The 19,501-nt window shown below is 42.0% G+C and overlaps 1 protein-coding gene and 1 long non-coding RNA gene across 4 annotated transcripts in view; one reads left to right on the plus strand and one right to left on the minus strand.

The window, feature by feature from the left end:
- Positions 1-57: 57 nt before the first annotated feature.
- Positions 58-1,740, minus strand: LOC122885931. Its single transcript, XR_006380218.1, has 2 exons — positions 1,603-1,740; positions 58-268 (listed from the first exon to the last, which is right to left on the minus strand). It is a non-coding gene; the product is annotated as an uncharacterized LOC122885931 (long non-coding RNA).
- ubxn4 (UBX domain protein 4) overlaps positions 728-19,501 on the plus strand; it is a 37,339-nt gene continuing 18,565 nt past the window's right edge. For all 3 annotated transcript variants that reach the window (XM_044217706.1, XM_044217707.1, XM_044217708.1), the window contains exons 1-6: positions 728-1,914; positions 2,613-2,715; positions 4,720-4,748; positions 8,419-8,537; positions 10,602-10,824; positions 19,104-19,230. In XM_044217706.1, the coding sequence (XP_044073641.1) occupies positions 1,833-1,914; positions 2,613-2,715; positions 4,720-4,748; positions 8,419-8,537; positions 10,602-10,824; positions 19,104-19,230 (683 nt within the window). In that variant the 5' untranslated portion in view covers positions 728-1,832. The remainder of the gene's footprint in view (positions 1,915-2,612; positions 2,716-4,719; positions 4,749-8,418; positions 8,538-10,601; positions 10,825-19,103; positions 19,231-19,501) is intronic.

A 19,501-nucleotide genomic window follows, 5' to 3' on the forward strand; every position in this document is an offset into this window, starting at 1 on the left:
TGTAACATAACCCTTGTTACCGTCAGTCCTTGGCTTGACACAGACAATGTGACACAATTGGCAGGTAACGTTTTCTTTTATTTACCTTCTGCTCACACACACAAATGCAACTTCTTAAACGCAAAACTCTTGAACCACGCCACTGTCACGGCTGCTCACGGGTCCAACTCCTCCACAACATCCATGCAAAAATGACATCTTTCTCCAGTCTATTTCTCTGTCTGGATCAGTCCGTGCGTGTGAGAGAGAGCCCAGGTCCAGCACGCTACTGAATATAAAGGGGAGAGCATAATTAGACAACGAGACACAGCTGTGATAATTAGCTCTCCCTGACACTGCTCACCTAGGCCACGCCCCCACCTCTCCCTCTGCAGATTGCTAACCATGCCCAACTCCACAGACATGCTAATGGAGAATTAGCTAACGAGAAGTAAAGTTACAAGTTCAGAGAACCAGCAGGTTAGCCACCCTGTTTTGTTGTCTTACCAGGGACACCTCAACCTCGGGTTAGCCGTTGCTGCAGCACGGAAATAAATCTGGGTTCCGTTGGGCTATCAACACGCATATTGCCTCCTGGTTGTTCTTGCGCCTAGCTACCCTGCAATGTTACAGTAGATATAACAATAAAAGCAAAAAAAATTGTATATGGTTTAAAAAGCTATTGTTAGGTGGTGGACTTGTTCTTCTGTTGGAAAAACAGCCAGTCCAGGCAAAAAGTGAATGCTGGTTGGGGGCGCTTCGGTATGGGGGAACTGACTTCGACACAACAGCCTGGACTGGCTGTTTTTCCAGTAGAAGAACAAGTCCACCACCTAGCAGTAGCTTAGTTATTTACATTTAAAGGCTACTGTATAGTCTATAGTTGGTAAATGCATGTGTTGTAATCGAGGGGTGACAAGTTATTCTGTCTATTTAGAAAAACGTCTTTCCCACTTTGAAATTAAACAGGAAGTACCGAAGTTTTCCACCAGCACTTAAACGCAGCATGAATTTGTGGCTCTGTGTGGAGTTGGAGACCGTGAAAAGAGTCTCAAAACCCCACACGCAAATTTAACCTGATCCATTCGTATCGTCCAAGCACACATTTAACAATCTGTCAATAAATACAAAGAATGTCACAAATATTTCAGAATCAGAAATACTTTATTGATCCCCGAGGGGAAACTCTTTCAAAGTAAATTTAAAATAATATCTCTACGTAAAATATTCATATTTATTCAGGTTGTGATTTGTGCATTTTAGCTGTTTTACATGTGTTCAAATTGCTTGGTACTTGTGTGTGGATTGGAACCATAGACTGGAACACGCATTTGAGTACCCAAAATGACTTGAAAATAGTTGTACACATTTGTGACCATTTTTGGTTTAATTTCTCTCCATATAAAGAGACCGTTCATTCCTTAGAAAGTCGCTCTAGAACCGTCTGTCTCGCACTCCGCCATTTGACACTGATAAGACGCAATGCATTTTGGGGTGGTTGGGTGCAGTAAACTTACGCCGCATACTCAAAAAATCTTGCAAATCTAGTATACGTCTAGGCATTTCTACTCGCGTACATACAATCCTCAACGCACTACATACTCAATTTGACTTCATACTTACAGCGCTATGTAGTGTGCGATTCCGAACATATCGAATACGACAGCGGTTATATGACCCTCGTCGTGTTTGTCCCTGAAGCGACTCACTCCTGCCAGCTGATCAGCGCAGCGCTCGATGTTTCGGATGGCTCGGAAGTAGAAACTGACGGGCTGACTTCGCTTTATGAGTTGATGTAGCTTAGCTGGTTAACAGCGTCACCAAACCAGAGACAGAAAACACAACTCGTAAATATGCTTTGGTTTGAAGGCTCAATTCCTGATGCCATTAACTCGGCTAAACAGCGGAGTTTCGTCTTTGTCGTTGTCATTACAGGTATGTGTGTTGATTAACCAGTTAGCTAATGCAGGTCTGCAGAGGTAACAAGTGAGAAAGAAGTGATAGCGTTAGGGTGCTAGCCAGCTAGCCGTTGTAGTTGTAACTACTAAGCTAAGCCACTAGCATAGCCTACCAGATGTCAAAGAAATAAGAAGTGTCGTTACGCATGTTTGAGGAAAATGACCCACCGAAAACAAGAAGACAGAAACGTAGTTACCTAAATATGATGTACTATGATGTGCTAGCTAGTAGTGTTGGTTACTGGCCTGTGTGACGTTGTTTTAAGAAGAAATGACAATGTCTTTACAACAGCGCCTGGTGTCCCTAATAGCCTAACCAGATTAACTTAATGCTAGAAGGAGCACAGGCTAGTTGAATTTGGTAGCCCAATTAAACGATTTTACAAATCGGTTAGTGATGTGACATTAGTCAGATTATGATTGGAGAGATCCGGGCAGATGGGTACAGTCAATGATAGCCGATCAACTTCATTCTAGCCGGGTAAGCTAAAACGTCACCAGTTTGAGTTGGGTCATTGTTGCATCATAGGCACCAGTATTAGCAGTGGCGGTGTTAGTTAGCCATGTCACCATTGCAGCTTTCTAGAAAGTATCCAACTTCTGACAGGATGGTTTAATGTATTGACAGTGAGCTTTAACTAGATGACTCATTACTGTCACTTTTTCTGTTCTCAGGGGAAGATGAACAGTCAGCACAGCTGATGTCCAGCTGGGAGGAAGACAAAGTCTCAGAGGCAGCACAGAACTGTTGTGTGGCCATTAAAGTAGATGCCAAGAGGTACTGATGTGTTAAGTTAGGTGCACAGTGCATGGTACTGAATTTTAGTTGCAAGGAAAGTAACTCTCTTCAAGATTTCCATAAGTGAATATTCACCACTGTCTCCCATAAGAAAAATATGATGTTCCACTAGGGGTGGGCGATACACCTAACATTTATATCAAAGTATTTTGTACGTTTTTTTACGGTGATGGTATTTTATCAGGTTATTACAAAAATGAAAGGGATACTCCACTCAAAAAATGATTCTACCTCTTTTCACTCTATTGGCAATGTCAGGGGACGTATCTTAAGAAAGAAAAATGATTACAACTGGATGTGTGTATTGGCTCCAAATAGGAATGAAAATGAGGTATAGGCCTACATGTGTTTTGGGAGGAGTAGCCTGCCCCATAATGTAGGTTAATTAGTAAATGTAATGTGATTCATTCTCAGAGTTAGATAAAGGGTACGATTAGGCATCTCAACAGCATTTATTTGGCAGAAAACCCAAAGTATATTATATGAGTACAATACTCAGTGTACTACCACGGGACATGTCCATCAAGTACATTTTCATACGGCAGCAATAGACACACACACACACGCAGCAGCAGCTGTGGTCTGCCTCTGTCACCAGATTCATCACACATTCGCAAACATACTAGTGAGCACTACATCACAGCCACCTACCAAAAAAGAAATGTAATCTGCTGTTAGGGGAACCAGTTAGTTTGAAAACCAGTTGGGACATAACACCGGCGAGAGCAGAGGGGACTGTCTTGTAACAACAAAGCCAGTTGAGCTAACGTTAGCGGTGCAATATGAAGTTCCACAAAAAGCAACGTGAAAAAACAGTTTTCCACATCTAACCTACTGCTCTGGTTATGTAATTGGCTTCAAATGAGGCTTAACGTTCACACAAGTTCTCTTGACTGTCCTGTGTGACGTGATAGTGAGCAGCTGTAACGAAAGAGTTTCCCCTCGGGGATCAATAAAGTATTTCTGATTCTGATTTCTGATTCTGAACAGGCTAACCTGCAAAATAAACAGTAAAGCAAGATGAAGATTTTGTGTTGGTTTTTGCAGCCAACAGCAGAAAAATTGGTAGCTTTGCTCGTGGAATATAGTAGTTACTGGATGTAACTCCAGTTCTATGAGTATGTGCGTAGCCCACTACCTGCATGGTATCGCAGCCACAGTAAAGCACATTTGTTTTAAATGTGATACATTTATCACGGTAATGATGGCATTGCAAAATCCATCTCATAGAAGAATGTGACGGTAAACTGCCCAACCCAATATCCCACAGCTTTCTACCTCAACTAACCAATTTCCTGGGGAAACTCTGGTGTCCAACTAGTTTTGCAGTGGACATTACCCCTATGTCTATTCAGTGTAAATAATTCAGGGTGCCTGCAGGGCCTGTTTTTGTTACACAAAGATTGTCCTATATTTCTTCAGAATCTGGCAGAATCAGAAATTCATTCCATAGTCAGTCTTTTCAATAAACTTATTATGATGACTTTTCTTCCTGTTGGGGAAAATGCATGTAATAGATAAATCCAACTGCACTTATTGACACTACTTATGACACTTATTACACTCCCCATTACATATCTTTCTATGTGTCTCATAGGAAACTGGTGTAATTTAAGTAACATTCATGAAGCTGATTGTACCAAAACTAGTATGTATGTCTAAACCTTTAATTTGGTCTTCCTTAACAAATCACTGGTGCAGACAATCTTAAAACATTTTTAGAATTGCTTCTACTTTTGACTAAAATATTAACATCAACAATACTACCTGAGTTATTCAATTGTTTCTTAAATTCCGTCATTTTTATTCTTTCAAATATATGAGTCTCTGCACCCTGGAAAGCCTCTCTGTTGTACAGTACACGTCTGTCAACTTGTTTAGTGCAATCACTTTGACAGGTGTTTTGATGTAATACATTTAAAGAATAGATGTGTTAATGTGTGTGGAGTTTCACCATATGATGCTGCAACTTCTTTTCCACAGTGAGACATGTGTGCAGTTCTCCCAGATCTGTATCCTTTTTGTTGTTCTGAATATTGACCATTTCTTCTTGGGTTGAATTAGCTACTACAGAAAGTTAGTTAGGAAGTTATTAATTACTGACTAATCTCTGAGAAAAGCTAGTGCAGTGCTTTTGCATGTTTTAGACTAAGAACCTCCCCTTTCAGGCTGGATTACAAAGGAAGTGTTTTATAAAAGAATGCATAAGATAAGATTTATACAATAGATGAAATTCCTCAACCATTAAAAATATCTTGTCTGGCAGAAGTTTACATAATGTAGACATGGTACTAGAGATGTCCCGAGCTGGTACGTGGGCCAGTCCGGAAATATTTTAATGGATCGGTATTGGCTAAAATAAAGCAGATCAAAATCCGATCCTGTCTGTCCTGAACTGAACTCTACTGTGTTTTGTCACCTCTGCCTGCTAGTGCTGAAGTGCTGCTCTCCTTAACGACAGCCTACAGTGCAGCATATCCAAGTAAAAATTATAGTGTGTGAATGTGAAAAACGATTTGGTTGCACCAGTGATCGACAGTGTTCTGACACTGGGTTGGCAAAATTTGATAAGCTCAGACAGTAATGAATCTAAGCGATCTTGCGATTTTCGCGTGATCTCGTGAAACCAGCTTCCTCACAAGATAAGGTGATTTAGGCAGCAGGACTGCTTACCACGTTCTCACGTGACGTGACAGTTGGTGGTAATGCATCTTTTAAGCTGGTTTGCCAACCGCCACAGAAGAGAGTAAACATGGAGGAGGAGGAATAATCAAATGTGATGAAGTACGGTGGGGTTATTGTAAACATCGTCCATTGCCGATGACAGACATCGACGACTTAGCCCTCTACTATCGTAACATACCACTCCCCAATTGCTGAGTAACATGTCGTTACTGAAAGTGCAATAAAAGCTTCGCGAGTAAAAAGCGTTTATTTTTGGTAGTTTATCACTATCGCTTGTATTTTTTATAATCATATGAACTTAATGAGGTAACTTAAGCATAGTGTTAACCTTTCCTGCTGCAGCTTTCAGACAGTGGTCAGGAAGCACAGGTTAGACTGTTTTCCTCCAGGGCTGAAGTTGATGCTAATCTCTGGGCGAACCACCTTCACTTTTACCCAGCAGCTGGGAAGCAAGACACTGGAACGTCTTTGGTATTGAGGAGCTGCAGCATTTAGTCTTGGGCACACTGTAAGCTACAATGTACATTTACTGCCACTAGACAACTTCACTGCTCTCTCTCGCTCACTTGCCCACACACTCACTACAGGCTGCCCTCGTCATTAAGAGTCATGCTACTCTTTTAACAAATATGGAGGAAATCGCCATATGCCAGTTTGGTAGACATCGCTCAACCCTATTTTAAACCATTTCTAAATTGAATTTACAGAACAATTACTGTAGTATTTTATATATATATATATATATATATATATATATATATATATATATATACTGTTACCGTGATGTATATAATTACATATAGTGTTTTAAAAGATTTTGGCCAAATCACCCACACCTAAGCTACTTCATCCAAATACTGAAGATCCTGATTCAAGGCTGTAATGTTAATCATCTGAAATTATTGATTTGATATGATTAAAACTTTAAATGGCAGAATGTGACGTGATCAGCTAGTGAGAAGACGTCCCGCTCTGTGACGGTCAGCACCAGCTAAAAATGCTACCTGAATGTTTTCTCCACTGATCTTTGCTAATGATTAGTAGTATCAGAGTTTAACTAATCTGTATATTTTGACAACCTCATTGTCAGAACTCCAGTGCAACCAAAATTCTTCATATTCACATACTCAAATTTTCACTGACATATGGAGCTAAATGCTGCACTGTAGTCCATCCATCCATCCATCTTCTTCCGCTTATCCAGGGCCGGGTCGCGGGGGCAGCAGTCTAAGCAGGGACTCCCAGACTTCCTTCGCCCCAGACACTTCCTCCAGCTCCTCCGGGGGGATCCCGAGGCGTTCCCAGGCCAGCCGAGAGACATAGTCCCTCCAGCGTGTCCTGGGTCTTCCCCGGGGCCGCCTCCCGGTGGGACATGCCCAGAACACCTCCCGAGGGAGGCGTCCAGGAGGCATCCGGATCAGATGCCCTAGCCACCTCAGCTGGCTCCTCTCGACGTGGAGGAGCAGCAGCTCTACTCGAGCTCCCCCGTGTGACTGAGCTCCTCACCCTATCTCTAAGGGAGCGCCCAGCCACTCGGCGGAGGAAGCCCATTTCGGCCGCTTGTATCCGCGATCTTGTCCTTTCGGTCACTACCCAAAGCTCATGACCATAGGTGAGGGCAGGGCGTAGATTGACGGTAAATCGAGAGCTTTGTCTTTCGACTCAGCTCCTTCTTTACCACAACGGTCCGATACAGCGCCCGCATCACTGCAGACGCTGCACCGATCCGCCTGTCAATCTCACGCTCCATCCGTCCCTCACTCGTGAACAAGACCCGAGATACTTAAACTCCTCCACTTGGGGCAAGGACTCCCACCCACGCGAAGAGAGCAAACCACCTTTTTCCGGTCAAGAACCATGGCCTCAGATTTGGAAGAGCTGATTCTCATCCCAGCTGCTTCACACTCGGCTGCAAACCGTCCCAGTGCATGCTGCAGGTCCTGGTTTGAAGAAGCCATCAGAACGACATCATCTGCAAACAGCAGAGATGAGATCCTGTGGTTCCCAAACCGGACACCCTCCGGCCCCTGACTGCGCCTAGAAATTCTGTCCATATAAATTATGAACAGAACCGGTGACAAAGGGCAGCCCTGGCGGAGTCCAACATGCACCGGGAACAGGTCTGACTTACTGCCGGCAATGCGAACACAGCTCCTGCTCCGGTTATACAGGGACCGGACAGCCCTTAGCAAAGGGCCCCGGACCCCATACTCCCAGAGCACTCCCACAAAGCGCCCGGGGCACACGGTCGAATGCCTTCTCCAGATCCACAAAGCACATGTGGACTGGTTGGGCAAACTCCCATGAACCCTCGAGCACCCGGTGGAGAGTATAGAGCTGGTCCAGTGTTCCACGACCGGGACGAAAACCACTCTGCTCCTCCTGAATCCGAGGTTCGACTATCGGACGAATTCTCCTCTCCAGTACCCTGGAATAGACCTTACCGGGGAGGCTGAGAAGTGTGATCCCTCTGTAATTGCTGCACTGTAGTGTTGTGTTTTATCCACACAAAAAAACATAAGATGATGATGACAGTGGCCAACAGTCACTGTGTGAGTGTGTAAACAGAAATAAGTTTCTGTGTGGCATCGGAGTCGTAAAGGAAAGCAGGCCGAGGTAGAAGTAAAGAAACACAGTAGAGTATTATGGCTTTATTTTAGCCCATACCGATCAATCAAAATATGCCGGATCAAATCGGGACATCTCTATATCTAACCCTAACCCTATATTTTGATTCCTTTACTATCTCATAATTGTAACTTTGAGTAAAACTTTTGACAGGGCGTCTCATAATTTTGACCTACCATGACTATCATTTTTATCATTCCTTACCTTTTAATTTTTTTTTTCTGTGATCTTTTGCTATGGTGGAAATGGTCTTCCATAAGTATGTGATCAGTGAAGAGTGCTATTTATACTGCTTATGAGGACACTACTACTACAAAATGCTTGTTGCTGGGAGCTTGTTCCTTAACCCCCCACCCCCACCGTGTAAAGATCCAGTGGTGTGCATACCCTCTAGTTTCTTTATTGGCGAGAATGGGATTCCTCTGGAGGTCATCGCTGGCAGTGTGTCTGCTGAAGAACTGATGAAAAGAATCAACAGGGTTAAGCAGGTACGGGCACAAAGACTGTATTGTGTACAGTTTAATGTGAAGTGAGCTCTCTACTGGTTTTTCAAACCTTCCATGTGTTTTATCTAGCTATCCACAGTACTCCGGTTGGTTGGTCGGTCCACCACTGTGGTCCTGACTGAAATATCTCAACAGCTATCGGATGGATTGCCATGAAATTTGCTACACACATTAATGTTCCCCAGAGGATGAATTTGAATAACTTTGATAATGTTGATCCTCTGACTCTTCATTTAGTGTCAACATCAGGTCAATTCAGTACTTTTGCTTATGACCAAATACCTGCAAAACTAGTCACATTCCCATCAGCCTCAGCAGTACAAATGTTAGCATGCTAATGCACCAGACTGAAATGGGGAACATGGTAAACATTACATTTGCCTAGCATCAGCATGTTGGCATCATCATTGTGAGCATGTTAGCATGTTTATATTAGCATTTAGCTCAAATCCCCACTGTGCCTAAGTCCAGCCTCACAAAGCTGCTAGCATGGCTGTAGACTTTAGCCACATGAGTGTCACTTTTCACATACTTGCCTGCATACTTTGTGTGTACATGGATTAAATAGTATGTCCACTAGGGGGCAGATCAGGGCCAAATTATCCCTAGCTGACACCAGAATAGCATCTTTGGGAACTTCTTAATAATCCCCAATGTTCACAGCATCCAGTTGCACCACGTTCCCATTCACAGTTTCATTGTACACTGGAAACGCTTCAGAAGAGGAGTGTCTGTTCTTAAATAGCTACTTTTATAATTTATAATTTATTGTTATTCTGCCAACGTTTAGATGGTAACTGATGCTTTTTGTCTTTACTTGAATATGACAATCTTTTGTTGTCCTCACTCATTTTAAATGGCACTATAGTCGATCTCAGCACAGCTGCTGTCATTAACCTTTATGTCTGTTTATTTTGTCTGACGACGTCATGATCATAAAATAATTTTATCTGCACATCTGCAGCTTGGTAATGATTGCTGGTCAACATAGTATTTATGAGCCGCCATCAAATTACGTACTCATCCAGTTGTCTGACAACGGCAACAGAAAGATATGTAAATGGTATAAACTTTATGGTGAATTTGGCTGCATTGTGTTGTGCTTTGCAACACAGTATAGGTGACCACCGCGGAAAAAAGTCACTCATAAAGTTAGGTGTTTATCTAGCTAGCTGTTCACAGTCTGGACCAACTGCTGTGAAAAGCAGAAGACGCCATAGTAACAATACATAAACAAACACACAGCCTTTCAGTAACTATTATACTGCAACCCAAGCTTATCTACACACTTTGACTGACGAAAGTAATTTAACTACCCCTCACCAGCGACCAGTGGAAACACTGACAACTCGAATGTGATGAATTTTTGTGGTCAATAATCAATATTCGAATATACTAGCTATATCGCCCAGACCTACTGACTACAAACACAAAAAACTGTTTTTATTGTGTATGCGTGAAGACAAAGTGTACTTTCACAAGTGAATTTCACGCCTCAGTGACGCGAGTTGACTTCTGCAAAAATAGACCCGGCGCGTAAAGAGACAAGAGCTGGGAAAAGAGCAGTGCGTGAGACGCTCCTGACACTACTGTGATGGAGACACATACACACGAGCTAGAATGGCAGCGGATCGTCTCTGCTTCTGTGACACAGCCTGATCCTGTGTACATTGGTATTAATGATCATGGCAGAAAAAGCTACAAGCTTTCCTTTCTAAACTCTCCTCTGTTGTTTTTATAGTTTTTTTTCAGAGTCTGCTTCTGACCTTTCTTCACATCATGATATACTGCCCCCATGTGCTTACTTGCTTAAATGTTGTTAGATCACACAGTGTTAATTTCTGAGGATGTGCACAACAAATTTTACAAAGGAACACAGGATATGTGGAGTAGCCATAATGTGAATGCGAATGTGTAGTTGAAAGCAAGTGTATCACAGTCCTAGATGTGAAGACAACCCTTTAACACCTGAGCTACTGCCACTGAAGCTACTGAATATACGTGGTGTTCTTTCTTGTAATGATCTTTCCCCCTTTTTTTTGACAGATGCATACTCAGCAGATTGGAGGTGAGACAGTGTTACCAGAGGCAAGCGCTTCTGTGGAGACCAGCCCACGTGACAGTACAGCTCCAGCCCCTGCTCCAGCCTCAGCTTTAGCCTCAGCTCCAGCCCCTGCTCCAGCCTCAGCTTTAGCCTCAGCTCCAGCAGTGTCTGTTAGGTCAGCAGCAGCAGCCACAGAGCCTGCAGTAGTACTAGGAACAGCGAAAGGTGAGTGAGCCTGGATCACACACTCATCCAGTAGGCAGATGCAACTTAGACTCTTGTGCTTCTCTGGTGACAAGGGCCTGGTTCATAACAAATTTAGCTTAATTAGGGCAGGGAAAGTAATCCATGTTGGTCCTTTTTTTCCTACATTATTTGAGGCTAATTACACAATGGAAAAATGGGACTACAATTTTAAAGTTGTGCAGGACCGTAGAAGGAAAAAACATTGCACTCAAAGACAAAAACAAAGTTGAAGTGCTCAGCCACAGTTGAAGTCCAGTAAGTTCAAAAAGGAGTATTTGCACTCCAAATCTATCAGGATACTCTTGTAATTGGTTTCTGTTTTCAGCAAAGGGAGTAAAATACACAGATATTTTGACTATGCCCTCTTCAATGTGCAGTAGTCATTCAGCCTTAGGGCCGGATTATGCATCAAAAGAACTAGTTTGTATGACGGGTTGTCCGACTACGTCAGAAAGCAAGCAACGCTTCTCTCACCAACTGTGTTACCTGGGGCCTATACTACGCGATCACCTTAAGCGGTCACACAACAGTGGTTATCAACTCGATAAGTCAACCTAGGTTTTCCAAATCTAGCCACGAGAGCATTTACATAAAAGGGGTGTTTGCAGCATATGACCAATTACAAAGATGGACAAGTCTACTGGCAGCAGAGCAGCATATTTTACAAATGAAGAGCAAACTATAATATTAGACAAATACGAAGAAGTTAAACACATAATCCAGCTGAAAGCACCACAGTTGCCAAATGCAAGAAGGACAGCTGGCAAAAAAATCTCCAGATTTTGTGAATCCATAAATTAATAGGCTTATAATATCACTACCCCAACATTAGGGCAAGCAATCTGACTATAATTACATTTATAAAAATATTAATAAAGTTTATTTGTATAGCATTTATCAAAACCAGCGTTACAAAGTGCTTTTCACATAAAACACAACAATAAAATACACAGTGAATAAACAGGCAGCCATAGAGAATAAAAGAGGAATAAAACTTAAACATAACTGATGATTAAAAACCATAAATAAAACACCAAGGATAAAATGTAAAGCAATGGGTGAATTAAAACTTAAAATAGAGCAGTATAAGACTGAAGTGCAGCATCGAGAATAAAGTATAATGTAACCCAATAGTTAAGAATTCAAATAAATCTAAATATCATAAGAAGGTAGGAAGATTTGTGTTTTCCATTAAATTAATGTGTTAGATGTGTTCTTATGCCGTGTACGATCATTTTAGCCTTAATCTTTGAGCTGCACCCCAGCGGTGTATAATGGACTTGCAAATAAAAGATAAATATAAAAACATAATTCAAAGCGGTAATTAGCTTACTTTCATATCTTATAAGTATAACAAGTACAGGGCTTTAGTGCTTCAATCAGTCTCTGTTGTAGGATGATATCGGTATACAAAAGCACAATGGTTTTGTTGTCTCGGAACATTCTTGCCCTCCTAAGAAACCCTCTCATGCACCAAGCTTTTATTTTTTTATTCTGAGCACTGAGCTCCACAGGATCTTCTATGAATGGTGATGTCATTTTCCGAAAGAGTTGATTTGGTCAGTAGCCTATTTAGGCTGTGCTTTTATACACGTTGATCTCTTATTTTGAACATAACCTGCAGGTTCATTAAATTGTTATAAATGGATTTGCATAGGCTATTCGTTGATAGTTTTTCAAACGCTTACCTTTATTATCAAGTCGTCTTCAGGGTCATTGGGTCGCTGTGCTAGGCATCTTTGCTGTCATCAAAGAATGTCGGTAATGCGTCATAACCCGGTTACTCAAGATAATCCACAGATTTGTTGTGAGCAGTTTTATGCAGGAAGTATTTTATTTCTACCGGTAGTTCCTACATGAAACTGCTCACAACAAGGTCTGTGGATTATCTTGAGTAACCGGGTCATGATTTCCGGAACGAGACATTGCTGTTGAGTTTCAAATATATTCTTTTGGCCCTTTGAGCACCACAAGCTGAGTGCCATTTAGTCCCATTATATTCAAAAAATGCAGACATCTCTACGGCCGTTAGTCGACAAGTTTTCATTAGTCGGGTAGTTGCTGAAAAAAAAAAAAAAGCCCCTCAAACTGCATTTGGTAGCTGCGCGTTGTCACAGAGACAAACGTATTGGGATTGATGCAACACAAACATTTTCTCTTGTAACTCAGGAAGTCACTTACCAGTGCACTGCTGCTAACTGTACCAGCTGCCATTAGCTAGTTAGCTAACTTAGCAGTCCTATTAGCTTAGTCTGCCCGGACTAGAAGCTCGGAGTACCAGGGAGTGTTTGTTTACAAAGCTTTGGACCACCGGGAGGAGGAAGATTTCAGGCGCAGGACCCAGCAGGGGGGATTCAGCAGTGCCAGAATGACCACCAGAACAGGAGCCGGGCGAGCAGGCAACAGAACCGGGCTTATCTGCCTCCCACTGAACACGGGCCCGGGACAGAACACAGCCTCTGAGATTGACGGAGATCATTTGATGACAGGGAATACAGTACAGAGGTGATTTATAGCAGCTCCGACCAGGACTCTGGGGATGACAAAGACACTGCGTGTTCAGGCGGGGACAGGAGCTGCGTGAAGCGGGAGTGTTCAACGACTAGTCGACTAAGAACAAACAGGCTTGAACAAACGACTACTAGTCGACTAGGAAAATCTTTAGTCGGAGGCAGCCTTATTAATTCTCAACGCAAAGTGATGCTGACTTTGCCTTATCAGGATCTAAATCACCAGAGGTGTAAAAAGTACCCAGAAATTATACTTAAGTTAAAACAGTTTCAAACTTTTTTTGGTCAGGCCCCCCTTTTAAAACTAGAAAATCTGTGATTTGATCCCCCCATCTTAATCCGTGGGGGTGCAATTGAGTAAAAGTACTTAAGTATTAAGGTCAACTTTTTTCTTAATTTCAAATTGGATTTGAAACCCTTTTTTAAAATGCTGAATTTTTTATAAGATCAGATGAGGCAAAGGAGATACTTCATTCAATAAGAATCACTGTTGACTCAGATGAAAAAGAACATTTCATGGAGATTGAATCGACTGTTTGGCCTTCATCACTCGCTTGTGTAACATTAGCCATCTTCTGCAGCTTTTGTCATCTTCTAATGTTCTCTAATCTGAGATCCACTATGGTCTAATGGACGATCCTTGCACAACGACCAGTCAGCATTGAAAGGGATTTTAGTTGAATGCATCTTTGCCTGATAACAGTGTACCACTTGTCATCTGTAAATTTCAAATTCTACGTAAAGTATTACTAAAAGTAAAAATATTAAAGAGTCCCACCATGAGCAAGCACTTGGCGACAGTGGCAAGTAAAACTTCCTTTTAAGAGGTAGAAGCCTTGAGCAGAACCAGACTCACCACAGTCCTTCACCTCACCACAATACGTTTCAGTCCCGGTCTTGTTTTGAAGTCTGTTGCCCTTCAAATAGTGTTTTACATCTGTTAGAATAGTGCGGTACCCCTCACTGCTCACTGCCATGTTTTTTTTTTGTTGTTTTGTTTTTTGTTTTTTTCGGGGTAGTGATATTATTAATATGAATATGAATGCCAATAAAGCCTGATAATAAGGAATTGCAAATATTATTATAATTTCAGTCAGGATATTTTATTATATTATCGGTTAAGTTCTTACATTATTGGGTTTTATTACATTTTCAGGAAATTATTACACAGGCCTGATCACTTTTAACAATGAAAGGCCCATCTGAAGGTGGTGGAAGGCCTGACCCACTGGTATCGGGACAACAACCTGGAGCTGATAGCAGACCTTGGGAATAGCAGGGGAGGAACTACGCCCCCCTTAAAGGTTTAGTTTGAGTTTTTTCAAGTGGGGTTGTATGAGGTACTTATCGATAGTCAGTGTATCTACAGTGGATGGGGGTCGGTGACAGTTTGGAGAAGCAGACAGCTACTCCGCCACAGACGCTCAGCTCTGTATTGTTGTGAATGCTGATCAACAGTAATACTTATTTTGATGGGCTACAAAAATTTGACCTAAAAAAATCAGTATCAGTGTAAGTGTACGCTATGAAGACGGTGTAGTCCCTCATTCGTCCAGGAGTGTTCTATCGTAGAAAAGGTTTCAGTCGTAGTCATCTGGACACTGTTTTCAGAATCACAATTGAGAATGACTTCCGGATGGGAGCCGAAACGTCTTGATTCTGAAAACAGTGTCCAGATGGCTACGACTGAAACCTTTTCTACAATGTACGCCATGAAAGTAAAATTCTCACTGCTTTAGCGTGCTGTCAGACAGCCCCTTTCCTTTGGCACTACATTTTCTGAACCGCTGGAATTTGTGCATTATGACGCGTGTTACATAGTGATGTAAGTACGTTACGGAAGGAAAGGCTGGACTACAATCGAGCTGTTTTTCAGGCAGTTCAGGAGGAGTGTTTTCAGTGGGAGAGGTAACTCCCTTTGGGGTTGACTTTGGGCTTTTTCCCTTTGCAAACCTATTACATGCACAAAAAAGATATATAACACAATAAAGGAAAGGGGAAAAGCCTAAAAACATAATCAGGGTGCAGGGACTAATTGCATATTAGACACAGCATTGTAGATTAGACAATGTCATACATGCTACAATGACTTCACCGTTACTTTACCAGCAGCTCAGCTTTTTTTTGTTTGTTTGTTTGTTTTTCACAAAAACCATCATATACCGTATACCCGGTGAAATGTCAGGAAGGTATGAAAAAATAGATTCTGCCAAAGCCTACTGGCTACTTTCTCACCTCCACACAGCTGAACAATCAGAGCATGAAGTGGGTGTGAATGTCATGTTGTCGGGAAAATTACAGAAATGATCAGACACAGGTGTGGGGGGGAGGCGCTTTCTGAAGCTCATCAAGTGATTTTACCATGTGAGTTACAGAGATTATGGTGTCACAGTCAAAGGCTGTTGAAGTGCGTAGTTTTTGACATCTCTCAATGATATTTAAATCATGACGGTTACAGACAGTAATGTGATTCGGTTTCACCTTCAAGTTATTTATGGAATAACTGTGAAGAGCTTTGAGAAGAAGGAGAGACTTTTCATCTGTGGCACAAAGATCTTTGCTGTTCCTCTGGAAAACAACTGGTGCCCTGCTGTTTGGTGGATACTTGTTCATTTCTTCTGGAGCGTGCTGGGACTGTAGGCCTGTTCAGAAAACCAGGCTCTCCTCCTCCTCTCCTCGCATTAAGATCCTCAGGGCCAAGCTGAATCATGGAGAGGGGTGTCTATCCACAGCCCTCCCTTATGACGTGGCAACTCTCATCAAACAGTTTTGTAGGGAGCTGCTGGAGCCTTTGTTTCCCTCTGAGCTCCATGCAGCTCTGATCAAAGTCCAGGCGCTGTCCAACCTACAGGACAGGACTTCAGCCCTCCAGCTGCTGTCCTGTTTGCTACCTGCCAGAAACTCCTCCTGTCTGCATTACCTCTTTGACTTCCTCTCCAAAGTCTCCCAGAGATGCACCGAAAACTTGATGACAAGCTCCAACCTTGCCACAGTCTTCACTCAGAATCAGAATCAGAAATACTTTATTGATCCCCGAGGGGAAACTCTTTTGTTACAGCAGCTCACTATCATGTCAGTGCACACAGGAATAGAAGTACTAAGCAAAAAATATAATACACTATATGCTCACTCACTATAATACCAAATGCTTGATCATGGTGGGATTTGTTGGGTCTCTGTAATTAATATTAGAAAGAGTACGGTCTAGACCTGCTCTATAGGAAAAGCGCAATGAGATAACTTCTATTATGAATTGGCGCTGTATAAATAAAATTGAATTGAATATAATACAGGTCAGAAAATAGATTAAGTACCAAGTGGGTATAAGTATAAAATTAAAATAAGTGTGAAGTACAAAGTGGGTTTACCGGTTGATGATAATACGCTATAAAGTAATAGTGCATGAACTGTCAAGTTAAGTGTAGCTTATTAAGATTATAATGAGATGGAGGATATTGCACAGCAGTAATAGAGGTATGAATAAATATCAATAAATAGGACGTTTTAAACTGAAAAGAGTACTGCACAGCAGTATTAATACAGAATTTTGCACAATTATGTCAAGTATTGCAGAGATGTTAATGATCAATGTCCTGTTTAATGACTTTAGGGTCATATAGACTAACAGGGAGGAATTAAAGAGTTTGATGGCCACAGGCAGGAATGACTTCCTGTGGTGCTTTTTGGGGGGATGAGTCTTCCGCTGAAGATACTCCTTAGTTTGACCAGCATGTCATGGAGCGGGTGGGAGACACTGTCCAAGATGGCATGTAGTTTGGTCAGCATCCTCCTCTCTGACACCACCGACAGAGAGTCCAGCTCCACCCCCACAATGTCACTGGCCTTACGGATCAGTTTGTTGAGTCTGTTAGTGTCCACTACCCTCAGCCTGCTGCCCCAGCATGCAACAGCATACAGGATAGCACTGGCCACCACAGACTCATAAAACATCTTCAGCATTGTCCGGCAGATGTTGAAGGACCTCAGCCTCCTCAGAAAATAGAGGTGGCTTTGGCCCTTCCTGTACTGAGCTTGCGTGTTCTTAGCCCAGTCCAATTTATTGTCCATGTGTACTCCCAGGTACTTGTAATCCTCTACAATGTCCACACTGACCCCCTGGATGGAAACCGGGGTTACTGGTGCCTTGGCCCTTCGTAGATCTACAACCAGCTCCTTAGACTTTGTCGCTTTGAGCTGCAGATGGTTTTGCTCACACCATGAGACAAAGTTACCCACCACAGCCCTGTACTCAGTCTCATAACCACCGCTGATACATCCCACCACAGCAGAGTCATCGTAAAACTTCTGAAGGTGACAGGAAGGGAGAGGGAGAGAACAGTCCCCTGAGGGGCCCCAGTGTTGCTGACCACGCTGTCCGACACACAGTGCTGCAGGCGCATATGCTGTGGTCTGCCAGTCTGGTAGTCAACAATCCAGGACACGAGGGGGGCATCCACCTGCATTGCTGCCAGCTTCTCATGCAGCAGGGCTGGCCAGATGGTGTTGAAAGCACTGGGGAAGTCAAAAAACATGACATGCATTCTCTGTAAATAATATTATAAAGAGTACGGTCTAGACCTGCTCTATAGGAAAAGTGCAATGAGATAACTTCTGTTATGAATTGGTGCTATATAAATAAATTGAATTGAAGTAAAAGTTACAGTGCAAGAAATTAATCATTATTTGATTTAATAAAAGGCAGCGGCAAACAGAAGTCTTCAGCCTTGATTTAAAAGAAAAGAGTTGCAGCAGCAGGTCATGTATAAGTGGCTACCTCTGGTAAGACAGGTGACTTCAGAGTCGCCTTACTGAAAATCGTCTTAGGCAACATTAAATCCCAGAAGTACAATAACCAAGCAAAAGTACTCAAAGTACTTTAAAAAATGTGCAGTAACAACTGATGAAAGTAGACGGTTTCTAAATTTAAACTTTGAAATTAATTAAGAAGTCTGAATCCAGGTAGGTTGGTCTCTTTGTTTTCTTCTTTTCATTTTTTTGTCTTTCAAATTCTGAAATGTTGATGGAAGAATGATGATATGAGTTGATGTAAGAATCCATTGTGCAGTTGTACCTCATGGAAACTTCAAGTAAAAACTCCAATTAAATATAATGTTTTGGCACTTTAGAAAGAAGAAAGTAATGAATTCAAACTGCTTCCACAGTGTGACATAACTGAATGCCACTAATATCAGCTTTGAAATAATCTGCTGTCATTCAACAACAGCAATTGTATTTTAGCTCACAGTGATGATAATCAGGGCTCTGTGTGAAATGCAATCACCTTGCCAAAGGAGGTGAGAATCATCAAGGAGTTCACATGGCATCATGCCTATTGCTGTTTCTGAAGCTACTCTGGCAGGCAGAGACAATCTTCTTGCAACCAAAGTAGTAATTGAAAAAGTAACTGGCTACTGAGGTCTTGGTGCATGGTCCCTGAAGATTTTGTAGAAGTATAGCATTTTTTGTAGGCATGCACAGATTGGACAGTTTTTGCTGCCAATTTTAACTAACTTTTCATTGAGTTCTACCACTTTTCAGTTTGGAAAGTGAGAGAAGGCAGTCTTGAATGGGTTCAATGTAATTGAATGTTATACAGTTCATGGCATGACGACAGTAGGTGAAACAAAGGATTCCATACAGAAATAAATTATGGATCTATAAATGAAGGATAGATAGACTTTGTTTGCTTTGTGCTGTCAATAAGCGAATTAACCCAGTGCTTTCTGTTTGTGTTTCTGCTCTATGTAGCTTCCCTCTCAAACACAGTAGATGATGGCAGCCTTTCAGCCACAGTGACGCTTGCAGAGAATGCATCTTCAGATCATGCTACTCAGTGTTCTCAGAGTGAAGAAAACCTGGATGCTAAGGTGGAAAGGTAGGAGCACACATACATGTCAAGCTCTGTACGTTCTAGACAAAAAATGTGCTCTGTGTTGAGGTGTTTGTACTAAAGATGTCATCTCTGTGTAAGTTAAATGTCAGCCAAAGGGAAAACAACAGTAAATAAGCACATTTTAGGCTACCTATTAGACTGTTCATCAGTATGAGAACTATACTAAAAGATGTTTCTGATATCAAGTCCCAAACATTAGAAACAACTATCACTATAATGGAGTCCAGTATAAATCCACCTCTAAACAAGCCTG

Source organism: Siniperca chuatsi, linkage group LG12, assembly GCF_020085105.1.
Source record: "Siniperca chuatsi isolate FFG_IHB_CAS linkage group LG12, ASM2008510v1, whole genome shotgun sequence".
In the NCBI taxonomy this organism is placed as follows: Eukaryota; Metazoa; Chordata; class Actinopteri; order Centrarchiformes; family Sinipercidae; genus Siniperca; species Siniperca chuatsi.